At 34.0% G+C, this 15,797-nt stretch overlaps 1 protein-coding gene and 1 long non-coding RNA gene across 8 annotated transcripts in view; one reads left to right on the top strand and one right to left on the bottom strand.

Annotated features, from left to right (window-relative positions):
* Nucleotides 1–6,156, top strand: part of NLGN1 (neuroligin 1) — an 816,283-nt gene extending 810,127 nt beyond the window's left edge. For all 6 annotated transcript variants that reach the window (XM_038583931.1, XM_038583930.1, XM_038583929.1 and 3 more), the window contains one exon: nt 1–6,156. In XM_038583931.1, coding sequence (XP_038439859.1) covers nt 1–823 — 823 coding nt within the window. In that variant the 3' untranslated portion in view covers nt 824–6,156.
* Nucleotides 1,121–15,797, bottom strand: part of LOC111093902 — a 24,795-nt gene continuing 10,118 nt past the window's right edge. Inside the window, exon 3 of one of the 2 annotated variants that reach the window (XR_005384027.1) lies at nt 1,121–1,559. This is a non-coding gene — a long non-coding RNA (uncharacterized LOC111093902). The remainder of the gene's footprint in view (nt 1,560–15,797) is intronic. The other variant, XR_005384026.1, reaches the window with a different exon arrangement.

Below are 15,797 nucleotides of genomic sequence, written 5' to 3' on the forward strand. Positions count from 1 at the left end.
TGACCCAAATCAACCAGTCCCTCAAGACACGAAATTCATCCATACCAAACCCAACCGCTTTGAAGAAGTAGCATGGACCAGATATTCCCAGAAAGATCAACTTTATCTCCATATTGGATTAAAACCAAGAGTTAAAGAACATTACAGAGCCAATAAGGTGAACCTCTGGTTGGAGCTGGTACCTCATCTGCATAATCTCAATGACATTTCCCAGTATACCTCGACAACAACTAAAGTGCCATCGACTGACATCACTTTCAGACCTACGAGAAAGAATTCTGTACCTGTCACATCAGCATTTCCCACTGCCAAGCAGGATGATCCCAAACAACAACCGAGTCCATTTTCAGTGGATCAAAGGGACTACTCCACAGAGCTGAGCGTCACTATTGCAGTTGGAGCCTCGCTGCTGTTTCTGAACATCCTCGCCTTTGCAGCCCTATACTACAAAAAGGATAAGAGGAGACACGATGTTCACAGGAGATGCAGCCCTCAGCGCACTACTACCAACGATCTGACCCACGCACAAGAAGAGGAGATCATGTCCCTCCAAATGAAGCACACTGATTTGGATCATGAATGTGAGTCCATCCATCCACATGAGGTGGTTCTTCGGACCGCCTGCCCCCCAGATTACACACTAGCTATGAGGAGGTCACCTGATGATGTTCCCTTAATGACACCCAACACCATCACAATGATCCCCAACACTATACCAGGGATTCAACCCTTACACACATTCAACACATTCACCGGAGGACAGAACAATACTCTGCCCCACCCCCACCCCCACCCCCATTCACATTCAACAACCAGGGTATAGCCAGATAAGAGAAACAAACTCTATTTTTTTGATGGATTGCAGTAAAAGATTACTGAAGATTCCTTGGCTTTCAACCTACAAGACTCTTACTATTTAAATAAGGAGGAATATTATGTGAATATACATATCAAGAACTTTGGGGGTTTTGAAAAAAAAATTCAATTGTACATATATACACAAATCAACTTTAAAAATGAATTTCAATTGCTTGAGGCAATTGTTCTGAATGATACTTTTTCATTCACATTCAAGAATTAATTTTTTGAAGATTTATGTTACATAATGGAATTAGGCATGTGGAACACCAAACGGGAAAGAACTATGTCTGAAATATAAAAAATAAAAATAAAAAAACAACCATGAATATGCACAAGGGACACACCAATGGAATGTCAGATAATTTTCACCAGTTTTTATTTGGAGCCGTTTTATTGTGTAGACCATATTTACATATTTGGATAAGTACACAAAGCACCAATGCTGTTAATGGCCTTAGCAGAGGCTCATGCTGAAATTTGCCAGTAAAACAAAGAAGTTTAAAGACTGGCAGGTACAACATTATCACATAAGTGCTGTCAGTATAAAGTTGTGGGGATAAAGGAAACTGGATATTTTTAGCACGATGTGCATGATAATTTATATGCTTGGTGGCTGTGCTGCTGATTAAGCCGTAATTAAAATTCTTCTCATCCCATTGGAGTCTTTAATAGAAGCTTCCTCTATCAATTGGCAAAACCTAAAGAAGATTTTAAGGGGCAAAAGTAATTAGAAGTAAATAATTCACAGTAGTTTTGATAATAGGAAGAATTAGTTATTAAAGGTATTTGAAGAAACTATAGGTATAGTGGTGAATACTCGCTGATATGAATCCCAGGAAAAAAATTCCTGTGTTTTTAATGTTCTTTTCATTCCAGTCTAAATAATTTATAGAAATACAGCCCTAATTGGACATGTGTTACAGGATCTATAATTTGCTGTGGTTTTTGTTATTCTGTATTTTGTTCCTTTTGGTAAAGGTGAAGTGTGTCCAAAGAGTTACTTGCAACAGTCTTTTATGATATGAGGATATGCCCCAAATTACCACTCTGATTACAGTTCTCAGTTAATTGATTTACTCATGTTGCATGACAAAATGTTTACTAATAAGAATTCAATATACAGTCATGTCCCTCCTCATATCACTTATCTTTCTCACTGAGGTTCATTCACTGGAATTTACCCACGCGATCTCAGTAGAGTACAACATAGATACAGAACCTAGAAGGAGAGTCAACACCTGGAGGATTTTAGTCTTACACGTATGTGTGATTTTAAATGAATACTTTAAGACCACAGGAAACTCTTCATCCCCCTGTTGTTTACCAGTAACAGTATATCACAGACCTTTCCAAATGTTTGTATATGTAATCAGATGTACATTTATATTAAAAAAAATTGAGATGGACTTAAAGAGCACATCCTGATAAATACTTTCTCTCTTACCTGTACTATATTTCTATTAGACTAAAGTTATGTGATTTTTTTTTACATTTTTTCAGATGACTAGCAATTTTGATAGTTTGTAAGATAATGCAAAGAACTTTCTCTGACAAACTAACTGCAGTAACAGAAACCTTTCTTTTCAGTTACTCTTTTTCAAGAATGAAAGCTTATTATACAAAAAAAAAATTGTATACTACTTGATGGAAACAACTTTGTACATCTTGGCCATGTCACTGGTCATTGCGTGAAATAAAGATAATCTGGATAATGACTATTAGTCCAATGCTAAGAGACATGATCTTTGCTCATTAAAGAGCTAAAATGTTTATTGCTGTTTTGTCTTTTTTTAAATAACAAAAGAAACATGACTGTCTCAGAGAGTCATTTTTCTAGACCAAGTTGGGTTTTTGAAGACACGTAGGTAACTTCTATAGAAAACACAAGTGTATTTGAAGGCAAGTCGCACCTAAGATGAAACTGATGAAACTTTGACATTATGAATTTATAAGCCCAGGAATCATGGAAAGTATTAGCTTTGTATTTTTAAATATCTCTTATGTACAAGTGTCGTAGAAATAAAATGTGCCAATTGTTTTCAGTTAGAAACACAGGTTCCAATTTTCATCATCAGAGAAAAGCTCTATTGGAAATAAATGTGCAATATTTAATGGAATGAGAAGAGCTAGGTTCATAGTAGAAGGGTGATTAAACTATCACAAAGTAATGGATAGAAAGTTATCCTCCTAAGAGAATTAAAAAGTGCCGAGCAAGACATTAAGCTGACACTAAAAGATAAAACCTTCTCTATCAAGGAATTTCTTTGGTTGTAATTCCCCCTCCCAATTATTAACTATCAATTAGATGTAGATATTACTCTATAACTTCAAATAAAAATCTCTGTGAGAAACAAAAAGTCTTCAAAACCCAGAGCGGTCTACATGCAGTTTTTGCCTGACGTGGTTGTGCTTTTCGACTGTGAACTGCCAATGTGAGCCAAGACAAAGAATTGCTTAACATCTGAAATACTGCTAATCTGAAAACTGTCTTTTAATATACTGATTAAACAAAAGATAAAAAGAAATAGAAATGGCAACAAAATAAGACATGAGTGAAATCTTTCATGTACATTATTTCACTTGGCAAAATCAAGCATTCTATTATATCTTAATGATGGCCATATTTATCTCTCTCTGCATATCTGTTGCTCTAAATTTACCTATCAATCTACCTATATATGCCATAACTGACATCTTTGTCATATTAATTTAGGGAAATGATTTAGGAAAACAAAGCATAGTCCTGGTCTTTTTTCTAAATTAATGTAGTATCAACTTTGTGGAAGATAAAAAAAAAAAAAGCAGTTCTAGGTTTTATTATTATTCTCAAGTCGTGATAAAGTCATTGTGAATGAGTGTTAGTTGTTAGTTTTATAATTACAGCAGCTAGTTTTCTGAGTGTAAAATGATTTCCCACAATAAACAGAACATTAAGAACTGTTTTTAAAGCTGAAACATACTTTTTAAATGTAAGAAATATTTTGAATATTGTTAAATTTTAACCAATATCTTTAAAATGTATTTATTCAGACGATTTTCTTCAGAAAAAAAGTAAGTCACAAAATTAAAGGAATATTTTTGGCATTCCTTATTAATTCAGATTTTCCTCCCTCAGATCAAATTGCAGATCGTCAAGGCTGCTTAGAATTTATACAAACATTAGGTCAAAATGGACTTTATTTCATTGTTTTGTTATCAAATAAAATTATCGCCAGGTGTTTTTCGCCAGATTCAAGTTGTTCCAGAGTATGAGGTTAGAAATATGAAAGTGACAGATTTCATAGTTTTAAATCTCTACTGAATATGTTGACTCTGAACAAAATCTGGCTGACTGCTACAGATGTATCACAAGGTTCATCATTATCTTTATGAAAATTGGAAAGTTATTTGCTCGAGCATTAAAACTATCCAATTTGAATTTGGAGAGATCGTGCTAGCAGCTAAAAGAGGAAAATCTGAGCAGAGTATAGATTATTTCATTTCTCGTTTCAAATTTAAAAGTTGACCATAATGATGCATTAATTCTGATTTTTTAGTTCTGTACAACATGAAAACTGCAACCAAATTTTTTAAAATAAGTTACCATATGTAAAACAAAAGAGAAAAACAATGCACTAATTTTCTTACAGAAAAGAAATGCCAAAACTCAATTGTTATATTCTTCTCAGTTATTTCACCTGTTGACATACTCAAACTGACACACATACTAATATTGTGAAAAGATGCAAAGAAAGTGGCAAATGTGTTTCAGCTTTAAAGGCACTGCTACATAGAAAATACTGGGATTTTTTTCTTTGGCGAGTTTCACTGAAAGATTTTCAAAGCGCAAAACGATGAATGGAATTTTTAGGAAGCTGTCAAATATCATGGCAATCCTTTGATGTTTGTTTTCTTCTGTGTTATTGGTTCAAAGTACTGGCCTTTTTCTTCATTTCTAGTAATTAGTTGTTATAGACTATCAGTTTTTAATGTGAGTGAAAATTAGATAATTTGGCTATACTTGTGAAAACATGCTCCCAAATAAATTCAATTAATGGGCATTTCCCTGCTGAGATTTTGTTATCATTCATTTAATTATCTTGTCAAGCTTTACTGTTAAAGACAATTGTGTTGGCTTTTTAGTCAATAAACTAAGGGAATTTCTCCAACAGCCTTATACCTCTCCTGCACGTGATATGATACCATACACTTCAAATTTCCAACAGAAGCCTCTAAAGAAATATCCTGCTGATACGAAACATTTGGTAGCCACCTTGATTCTCTTTCAAAAGCATTCCGATTTGACTCTATTCTGGCCCTCTGATGTATTTGTACACAGGCCAGAAATCAATTCCATTTGACAAAGGTTATGGAGTACACAGACTGGACTAACCGTGTGCAGGGTGTAAGTGCCTTTCTCCCTGGGATTTAGTTTTACTTATCAACCTTATTGTCTCTTTTAAATTTGCAGATCCTGATAATTCAATTGAAAAGATACAACAGGATGACCATGTTACAAATTTCCAGTAAGAAAATCTTATTTAGAAAGGTCTCTTCTGGCATTCAGTTTGATTTTTGTATGGCAGCAAATGGGTCCAAACTATTCCTAGGAAAGAGTGAGGTGAATTTTTGGAAAACAACAAAGAATCTTTTAGACATCAAATTTAATAGTATTTAAGTATAGAAACTTAAATCTCTAACAAACTTTAACTTTTTTCCAAATAGGTAAATTTAACTTAAAAGGAGTCTGAAGTTGTTAGAGACAAACATAAGTTAGAAAGTATATCGTTTTTCTTTCTAGTCAACCGTCATATATACCACATGGTATATATATATATACACATTATTTGGTACGTGGTTTATTGGATGTTTGTGAGGGCCCTTTCAGACTCACACATTTACAAATGACTCTGTATATCTTACGACATCTGTACTAATGTTATAGACTTTAATCTTTTGTAGAAGGTCAAGCCAAAGTGCTAGCAGTTTTGGTTGAAGCGAACGATAACAATTAAAGCTTTAAAGAAATGTGTAAAGGTATAGTAACAAAAACTCAGCAGATGAAGTTAAGGAAAAGGGAACATTTTAGAATGCCACGTCTAGGGTTGATGTCTATATTAGATGGAATGTTTAAAAGAATTTTAGTGTTTTTGATTCATTTTCCTGCACTCATCTCATTTAGCAAATTACTGGGACATATGTCATGGTTTTTGTAAAAAAGGCCATCGGGTGTCATGATTCAGTTTGTGTTTGGACATCCGTGGGTTTCATTAAAACACGTTTATTATCATGAATAAATATTACCGTGTTTTCCAAGTTGTGTTGGCTATTTTTAAACTCAGAAATAATTCCTTCTCTGTGTGACACACACAAAAACATCTCCAAGATAAATGTTCCTTTCCAATTTCTTTGTGTTGCCCACACATGTGGTGATAGGTCCAATTTGATGGAAACAATGACAGTTTCTGGTCTCTTCACCTCTGGTGAATGCAGGGAAAGAATCTGGAGAGTAAATTTCAGGGACTTGGGCTCACTTATTGCACAGCTTGTCAGAGAAGAAAGAAGAAAGAGGGAGGAGAAAAAAGGGAATGAGTGAAGAAATGAGGAAGGAAAAAAATGGGAGAAAAAGTTCTCAACTTTAAATTAATGACTTTTTGCCTCCAAATAGTTCTTTTTGTAGAGATGTATGGCCACTTCTTAAAAAGAGAGAGAGAGAGAGAGAGAGGGATATTTAAATAAATCTCTTTAAGCCATAATCCATTGTCCTTAGAGAATAAGATTAATAATATTTAGGATGAGACAATGAATTTAATCCTTGATCCAGGCCTCGTTCAAATTGTGTCCCTGGAAACAAAGAAAAATAAAATCTAGAATGATGTATTTCTTGTTCTTGTTCTATTTAATCAATAATGATCTCGGCAGGGAGGACTGAGTGAAGTGTGGGCATCGCTCATCTGTACATAGCCCCGGGTAAGAATACAGTTAAACAAATAAGACATCATAGAATTTCCCAAAATATGGCCTAAAGATCATTATTTCCAAGTGGCTAAATAAAAGAACTGTCACTGTTTTGCTGGTCTCTGGCCGCACAGAGCCATCAGTACCAAGTAAACAGTTCCAAACAACCTTCAAAGAATTTCACATTCCACAAAAAGGTTTAGATGTTTTCTAGGGTTTGATGTTGTTTTACATGATTACATTTTTACTATGTTTTTTACAGGTTGCAGAATGTTATTTCTGAGTTCAAAAAGCAGTCCCAAATATATTCTATAAATGTTTACATGAATACAGTATTTTCCAGCAGAGTGCCATAATTTGAAATACGTCCTACTCCCCCAATTCAGGAGAATTTCCTTGAATATCCCCTTAAAACATTTCTCTCTCTCCCTGAAAATATTCAGCCTCAGTCTTGGAGTTGACTTCCTCTGTACCAGAGGAGACCTTCCCACCACCCCCATTTGCATTTCCGCTCCCATTGCTCTTTATGCCTTCTTCTCCTAAAGGCAGAATTTGTGGGGACTGTGTCCAGGGGATCTAAAGAAGTTGCGCCTTAGGAATTGGCTCCCTCCATTCCTCAGGCAAGCTATCAGCTAGCATCCTCATTAAGCAATGGGAAGAATTAGCCATTCATGTATTCAATAAATGGTTTTCACCATGGGCCAATGTGCTGAATGTGAAACACAATAGGCTTAATGTTAAACACTTACCAATAAAATACAACTATTGCCATACTTGGACTAGGTTTAAACACGTAAGCTATTCAGATTTCCTTCTGTACTACTCAGCATACCAAATCATTATACAATAGTTTGTTTTAGCTATTTAATATGGCTCAAAATAGTCAACATAAAACAGTATTGGCTGAGTTCACAGCAATATTAGTTGAATGCTATTGACCAAGTCCATCAATAAACACAGGTGTGTGACAATCCTTCCCAACAATAAATATAGCCATATCTGAAGCCACACCACACTATGCCAAAATAAATCAAACATGAAATATCCAGCTTAAATTTCATCTGATCCAGCCACTTAGCTGATTCCTTAATCCTCTACCACAGTCCCAAAATGTGGTTGTGAACCTTATTACTGCACGACACCACTGGTCTGCAATTCTAAAGCAAGTGGTTACTTTAGAGACCATTTGAATTTCTTCCTTATAATCATCTGTTATTCTATCTTTTCTTTTGAAAAATCATAAAATCTCCATCTCATGACTTCCTTTTAAAAATATGAAGACAACCCTCATATCTTCCATGAGTCATTTTCTTCTCAGAGAAAAATTCCCATTTTTAATACAAAATAGCTTAGTCTTCACCATTCTGATCACTAGTTTTTTTAATAGTCTCTCAAGCCTGTATTTCTTAAGATGTGTGATGTCTAGGATTGTATATAATAAATCCTTCAGGTATAGGTTGATCCCTATCTAATACAGCATTATTAACAATCTCCTCATTGTAGAAACTGTATTCTTTTAATATAACTTATCGTAATGTTATCTTCTTTGGTGGCCATAGCACACGAGTAATTTAGATTGAGACCTACTCCCTATTAAAACTCCTGAAAAAAAAAAAAAAAAAAAAAAAAACTCCTGAAAATTTCCACACGCCCTGCTGTTGAGCAAATTATGCCTTCATCCTGTCCTTAATCATTTGAGTGTTATCTTCAGGATATTGGATACTATTAAATTCCACCTCATTAGATTCATCACATTTTTCCAGGTTATGAAATCTTTCTATCCATCCCAGACTAATGAAATCCAATAAAGTGATAAACATACTTTTTTTATTTTTACCCAGATAATTTAAAAAAGATACTATTGCAGAATCAGGCTGAGGACAAAGTTTTGGAACAATGGTAATAGAAATAGTATGTATAATACTGAGAAAATTAACAACTAACATTTACTGAGCACTAACTATATCCTAGATTCTGTATCATACCCCATAACAAACCAGTAATACCACCCTCACAAGCTTATCAATACTTTTAGATATACTTATTAAGGATCTATTATTATGAGTCACTGAGCTACCAATGATAGAAAAATGATAGCCTTTGTTCTTTAATTACTAGCAAGCAACTGATTAAGTCTTCGTTTTCTCTATACACATAGCACAAGAGACATTATCAGATAAATTTAAAGACTGTTTTCTTCCACTTAAAATATTTGAATGATGTAATAGTCATCCTGAGTAAGAAAATTGGGATAATTACCTTTAGAACCCCTATTTAAAAGAATACATTAAAAAATAGAACCCCTATTTAGAGGTTTCTGAGTTACTGGTGCTTATTAAATGAAAGAAATTATGGAAAAAGAATGTGCTTCTGTCACTATGGTATTTTCCCCAACTCTCACAACAATCACCTGTCATAATTAAGAGGCTGATATAGGCCATTCAAGTGCAGTCTTCAAATGGGATTGCTTAAGAGAAAAAGTATGCACAAGGTTAAAAAAAAAACCCATATATGATAAAATATTTTATAGTGAAAAGTAAAAAACCTTCCCACCTCAGATCCCAATTCTCCTCTCCCCTCCCCCTTCCCCACTGACAGTTGCTAATTTGTATACCTATTTCTACAAATATTCTGTCCATATACAAACATGTGCAAATGTGTATGCCTACATATATATGTTGGGGTCACTATATGTATATATTGTGTATTTTTAAAGATTTTATTTATTCATGAGAGACACACAGAGAAAGGAAGAGACACAGGCAGAGGGAGAAGCAGACTCCATGTAGGGAGCCTGATGTAGGACTCGATCCCAGGACCCCAGGATCACGCTCTAGGCTCAAGGCAGGTACTAAACTGCTGAGCCACCCAGGGATCACTATATATTGTTTTTTTAAAATTCTTCTCGACATGTTCCATGAAAGCACACTAGATATCTGCTTTATGAGAAAGTTGAAGTAAATAAAAATAAGTCTCAAATGTATCCATAAATCTAAAGCTATTCTAATCAAAATTGCCACAGATTATGTTTGTTTCTGTGTTTGTGTTTAGACCTTAGATGGGTAAAGGTCAAGATTGGCCAAAATCTTTTGAAGCAAAAGAATAAGGAGCAACTATTTCACCTACCGCTATTAAGCTACTGTCATTAAAACTGAGTAGTATCAATTCAAAAGAAACAAATGAAGAATAATAGTAAACTTCTAAACAGACCTAAGGAAAAGGAGCAATTTGGTGTATACTAAACATTACACATCAAAAGGAAAGGATAAACTTTTCAGCTATCTATATGGGGGAAACAGCTCTCTGTGTCATACTATATACAAAATTAATCCTACATAAATTGCAACTATAAATATGAAGCAAATTTTAAATGTTTTAGAAGAACACATAGGATAATATTGCCATGTCCTTGGAATAGGAAAGAATTTATTAAACAAAACACAAAACAGCATAACATAAAGGAAAGAATAAGAAATTGAAATGAAAATCTCAATAAATTAAATAATATTTTGAAATGACTGGTACATACTAAAAATAAATATTTACAATATGTATAATTAATAAAAACTTAACTATTGAGTTGGATAGAGAGCTTCTATAAATCAATAAGAAAAGATAATCCACAAGAAAACGGGGCTGATTAAATATTGTGGATTGAGAACATGTCTTTATTTCTTTCCTTTCCCTAACCCTCATAAAAATATAAAAGGTATAAAAAAAAAATAAGCCTACCAGAACAAGAAGAATAGAAGGAGAGATAATAGCTAAGTAGTTCTAAAACATTTTTGGAAGATATAAATTAAATAAACTAAAAGATATTAAGGAAATAATACAACCTATGAATAATAACATAAATCAGAATTTGAAAAGTTAAGAGATGCTTTAACAAAACTGAAAAAAGATTTATAAATAAAAGAATGATTTCAAATGTAAAGATTAAATTACACAAGACCAAAGAATGCCTTAAAAGGCTTAAAAAATACTTAAAGAGAAATAGAAGGTAAAAAGGGCAAAATATCCAGAAAAGAAAAAGAATTCAAGATTCAAATAAAAAGACAAAAAAGACTCAACATATGTATATGTGGAGTCTTCAGAAAGGAAAATCAAAATGAGCCTGAGTGAATACAATAAAAACTACAATTATTAGAAAACATTCTCAATAATAGAAAAATATTTAAAATTACATTTTTTGAAAAGGTGCACTCAGTATCTGAGAAAACATTTAAAATGACCACTGTTAAGACATATTTAGGAAGATTATTGAATATCAAAGAAAAAATTATTGGAGCATTCACATCCAGATTAAAAAGGCTGAATCTCTTATAATGGAGACTCCCATAATATAATTAACCATCAGACTTTTTGAAAACAATGCTTTATGCCAGAAGAAAATTGAATAGCATATGAAGAGGCTCAAGAAAGGAGAATGTGAGACAATGATTTTTATATCTTGCCATAAACTAACTTTATTTAGGACACAAGTATGAAGGCCACAACAAACTGTTAATCGACATTCAAGAGCACAGGTAATATTGTTCCTATGAACACTTCCTGAGAAATTTAACAGACCATCACCCTTGGCCAAGCAGAAAGGTGACATTGATATAAGGACTGGTGATGGGCAAATAATATATATTTGCTCAAAGAACTATGACTAAATGAGGGTAAGGTGAAAGCTCTATGCTTTGACAATGTAGACACAGTACAACTATTTTAAAAATGTGAGGAGAATAGGGAAATCACATATAAAAACCATCATTATAGTCATCATATTGGTTTTGATAATAGTGTTATTGCTGCCCTGAGACTGTTAACCCATACAACAAGAATTACACAACATGGGGAATACTGTGATTTGCTAATTCTATCATCTCCACTGTCTTGAGAACCAGCCATCTTAATGCAGAAGAAAGGATATTCTGATGCAAGATACAAGAGGTCAAGTTAAAACCCCATGGTTTGGATTTTAAAATGGAAGTGTCAGAATAAACACTAAAAATGTTATGCAAACAATAACCAAGCCTGGAGCAAAGAGCATCTCCAGAGCTCAGATCGTGGTCTTGAAATGACATTCCCTATGCACGTGTGCACATGGGTACACACACACACACACACACACACACACAGAGTGAGAGAGAGAGAGAGAGAAAACCAGGGGACAAACTATACAAGATGAACATGGAACATCTTGTCAAAGATTTCTTTGGATACATAAAAAAGACTCAGAAGCCAACTTTCATATCTCACTATCTAACTATCTAAAGATAAGACAGTTTGAGCATCAATAAGAATAATTTCCATTAATTAAAATAAATCAAGTTAAAATCCGTAATTTAGTAATTGTTTAAAGGCAAATTCTTCTGTCACTTACGGAGGATAATTGGAATTCAACTCGTTGTTTGGAAAACTGATAACTAAAAAGAAGCATTAAAGAATTTGCCCTACTACTCCTCTATGAACTGTATAACTAAGTAGCCAAATAGTGGATGAAAAGAATTTACACTTTATAGAAGCTATTTCAGCTAATAAAATAAGGAATCATTGTATTAGAGTTGCACCCTTTCTCACTCCTAATGAATTAATGGATCTAACTGTTGCTAGTGTCAACGGCTGGTATCATCATAAAAAACAACCAGCTACCATGTGCGTCCTGAATAGAAACTCTGAACATTACCTCTGAAGAGGTCTTGCACCCCAAAATGTATCCAATGAAGTCTGTAGGTCCATCAATCAGGAAATAAATACAACAAAGGAACAGGTTAAAATACACCATGGGGATGAAATCAACAAAATTCAAACTACAGAACATTTTACCAATTACATCTCTTGGTTTCCTCAACAAATAAATTAAAAAATATGGTGGGATAATATGTAAATTAAAAGAAACTTAAACTTAAAAATTACTGCTTAGGGTAGTACTTTTGGGTGATAAATTATAAAGAAAAGCAAGGTGGATAACAAGCCCCCAAGATGGTGATTATTTATAGGAGAGGAAAGAAGATGTGACTGAGATGGTGCATGGGGAAGACTTTAGGGTGATTTGTAAAGTTCTATTTCTTAATCTGAGTGTTTCTCTCCAGAATATTTCTCTTATGATGATGTTTTCAACCAAACATTTATTCCATAAGTTTTCTCTGTACCACTGTTATGATTTTACAATAAAATAAAAAGGATTGTAATAAAAGAGATAATACATAAAAATGTTTTGGATTTAAAAGATATGAGTTTATTAAGTGAAAGGGCCTTCCAACTGCCTTCTATAACGGATTAGAAAAAGCATCCTATCAAGCCCCACCGTCATGAAATGTCAGGACATCAGAAGAGAAGTTCCTCACAGCTTCCAGAGAAGAAGACAAGGGGTTCTCCACACCAGCCCTGGAAGCCATAAGAATAAATGCCTTGAATAAAGGCTTTCATATTTTTTTAAGGAGAAATTATGATCAACCTATAATTTTATGTCTAAGCAAAATATGAATGCAGTGCTATTAGTCCAAGGAGATATGGATCCTGTAGAAAAATCAAGGGAACACCCGAATGTCTGATGAGAGACAGCCAGAAAACAATCAGTCCAGCTTCAGCATGTGACGCTGGGGACCCAGGGAGAGACGGCTCTAGAATAAAATGGAAAGTGATAAAGTATCTGACAGATTTCCATCACGTGAAAAAAAAAAGTGTGATTTGTATAACTTTTATAATTCTTGTGCTGAATTTGGCAAGGATGTAAAAAAAAAGCAACAAAAAAAATCATTGTTAATCAGAGAAAAACAGAAATTTCTATAAGCAATGGAATGTTATCCTTGAACATTGTACACATGAGTGGAAGTACATTTAAGGAATAATTCTTATAAATGGACAGGTTGGAACAAAAGATATTCTCTTTCTTTCTTTCTTTCTTTCTTTCTTTCTTTCTTTCTTTCTTTTCTTTCTTTCTTTCTTTCTTTCTTTTACTATTTCCTGACTTATTTTTCAAAATGTTATACAAATTTACATTCCCACCAACATTGTATTCGAGTGCCTGTTTCCCTCTACTCTGGCCAAAATTGTAATTATCACTTTTTTAATCTTTCCATTTTAACATAAAAGAAATGTCATTATTGTATTAATTTGCATTTTTAAATTGAGGTAAAGCATCTTTTCTTATGCTTATAAGCCATTGTATTTCTTTTTATATTAAATGTCTTCCTTTACTTTGTATATTTTTTCTATTTGTTTTTTAATCTCTTCTTATGGAATTATAAGAGCTGTCTATAGATAAATAAAATCAGTACTTTTCGTCATGTGTGTTGCAAATAATTTTGCTCAAGTTTCCTTTGAATTTTTTGTTATTTTGTGCAGGGCAGAAATGCTTGCGTTTTAGCATTTAAATGTATTGGTGTTTCCTTCCTATTTTCTGGATTTGGTATCTTGCTTGGAAAGATGTTCCTTATTTCAAACTTAAATCTAATCAAATTTTCTTCTATATTGACAGCCTCACTGTTTATAGTTAAATCTTTGCTCCATCTGAAATTTAAATTGTCATAACAGGTAAGGAGGAGGTTAGCTTTATTTTATCCCGAACAAGTCAAGATTTTGATATGTTTCAGACTTGAATAAAATGGACACATTTTATTGTAAAGATAAGAACATTTTATTTTCAGCCATTGAAATCTACAAAACTGTAGAAAAGCAAGATGGTAACTAAACCATAGTGCACGGTCACGACCTCTGCCTGTCTTCTTACAGGCCTGTGATTTAAACCTGCCTCCTCCTTAGTTTGTGACATCTTTTTTCCAAATAGGAAGCTGCCAAAAAGTTTAAAATTATCCATCCAGTGAGGGGAAAGTCCTCTGGCTTAGGATCCCAGTCTTCTCACGTGCGCCGCCACGGGGTTTTGGGTTATAAACTATATTCCTATCTATAACCTTAGTTTCTAACCGCCACTCAATATCAAAATAGCTTAAGAATAATAAGTTTGCTGAGTCCTATAATCAGAAAATAGCAGCAAGAAAAGAACTCTAGTGGCTGAGTATTTTGGTCTAGATTGGAGTCAGGAAAGGGCAACAACAGGAGTTATGCCTCCATCTGCTCCTGGACTTAGAGACCCAAACCAAATGCTTGGTAGAGGCCACCGTAGTGCTGCCAGGGATTTCTACCATGTACAGCGTCTTAAAAATAAGTGGTTGTCTCGGCATCTTCTAGGTATCTTTCTTGGTGGCTGTGGGTTTCTTCCCAAATTGTATGGCAATAGAGTAGACTGTCTTCTGATTCTTTTTTTGAGAGACCTGATTTCACTCTGACTAATTTCCTTATCCATTGCCCAAAACACCTACTGCATCTCTGATTCTCTGGCCATAATTTTTTTTTTTTTTTGAGATTGAGTCTCAGGGCCCACACTTTGCTACATGACTTATTTCTATACTTTTTCACTCTAAGCCTTAAAAAGCCTAAGAACAGCTATTAATAAAAGAGAGAGAGAGAGAGAAAGAGAGAGAGAAGAAAAACCTAAAAGGAAGTAATAAAAGGCTGCACATTAGAGTTGAAGAAAATTTAATGGAAACTACTTTTGTTCAAATTCCCACGAAGGCTTTTAGCAAAGATGAATGAGCTCATGCCATGAAGCTCTGTATGTTTTAAAAAGTGATAAAAGGTTAATTGGGTACCATGTGAGCAAGACTGTATATAGAGAAATCCTTTAGTTGACGGCCCAACTCCACTTAACATCCATCTATCTTGTGTCTACATCAGGTTGCCATTCTGCACATCGTCTACACAGTGTCTTGGGAGACAAAACAAAAAAGCTTAGCAATGTGTGCACAGTTTCCAACAAAACATTTTTGGGAAGGGAAGGAGGAAAGAATTGGACTGTCCAGCAGATGTGAACACACGTGTTAAGGAGAGAGAACTATGAGTATTTTTTTCTCCTGGCTACCAAAAAGTTCTTTGAAAAATAAGCTGATATATTTGTTTCAAAGACTATGAAAACTACATGGGGAAACATGGGGAAAGATTGAGAGCTCTGA

The sequence above is a fragment of the Canis lupus genome, chromosome 34 (assembly GCF_011100685.1).
Source record: "Canis lupus familiaris isolate Mischka breed German Shepherd chromosome 34, alternate assembly UU_Cfam_GSD_1.0, whole genome shotgun sequence".
In the NCBI taxonomy this organism is placed as follows: domain Eukaryota; kingdom Metazoa; phylum Chordata; class Mammalia; order Carnivora; family Canidae; genus Canis; species Canis lupus.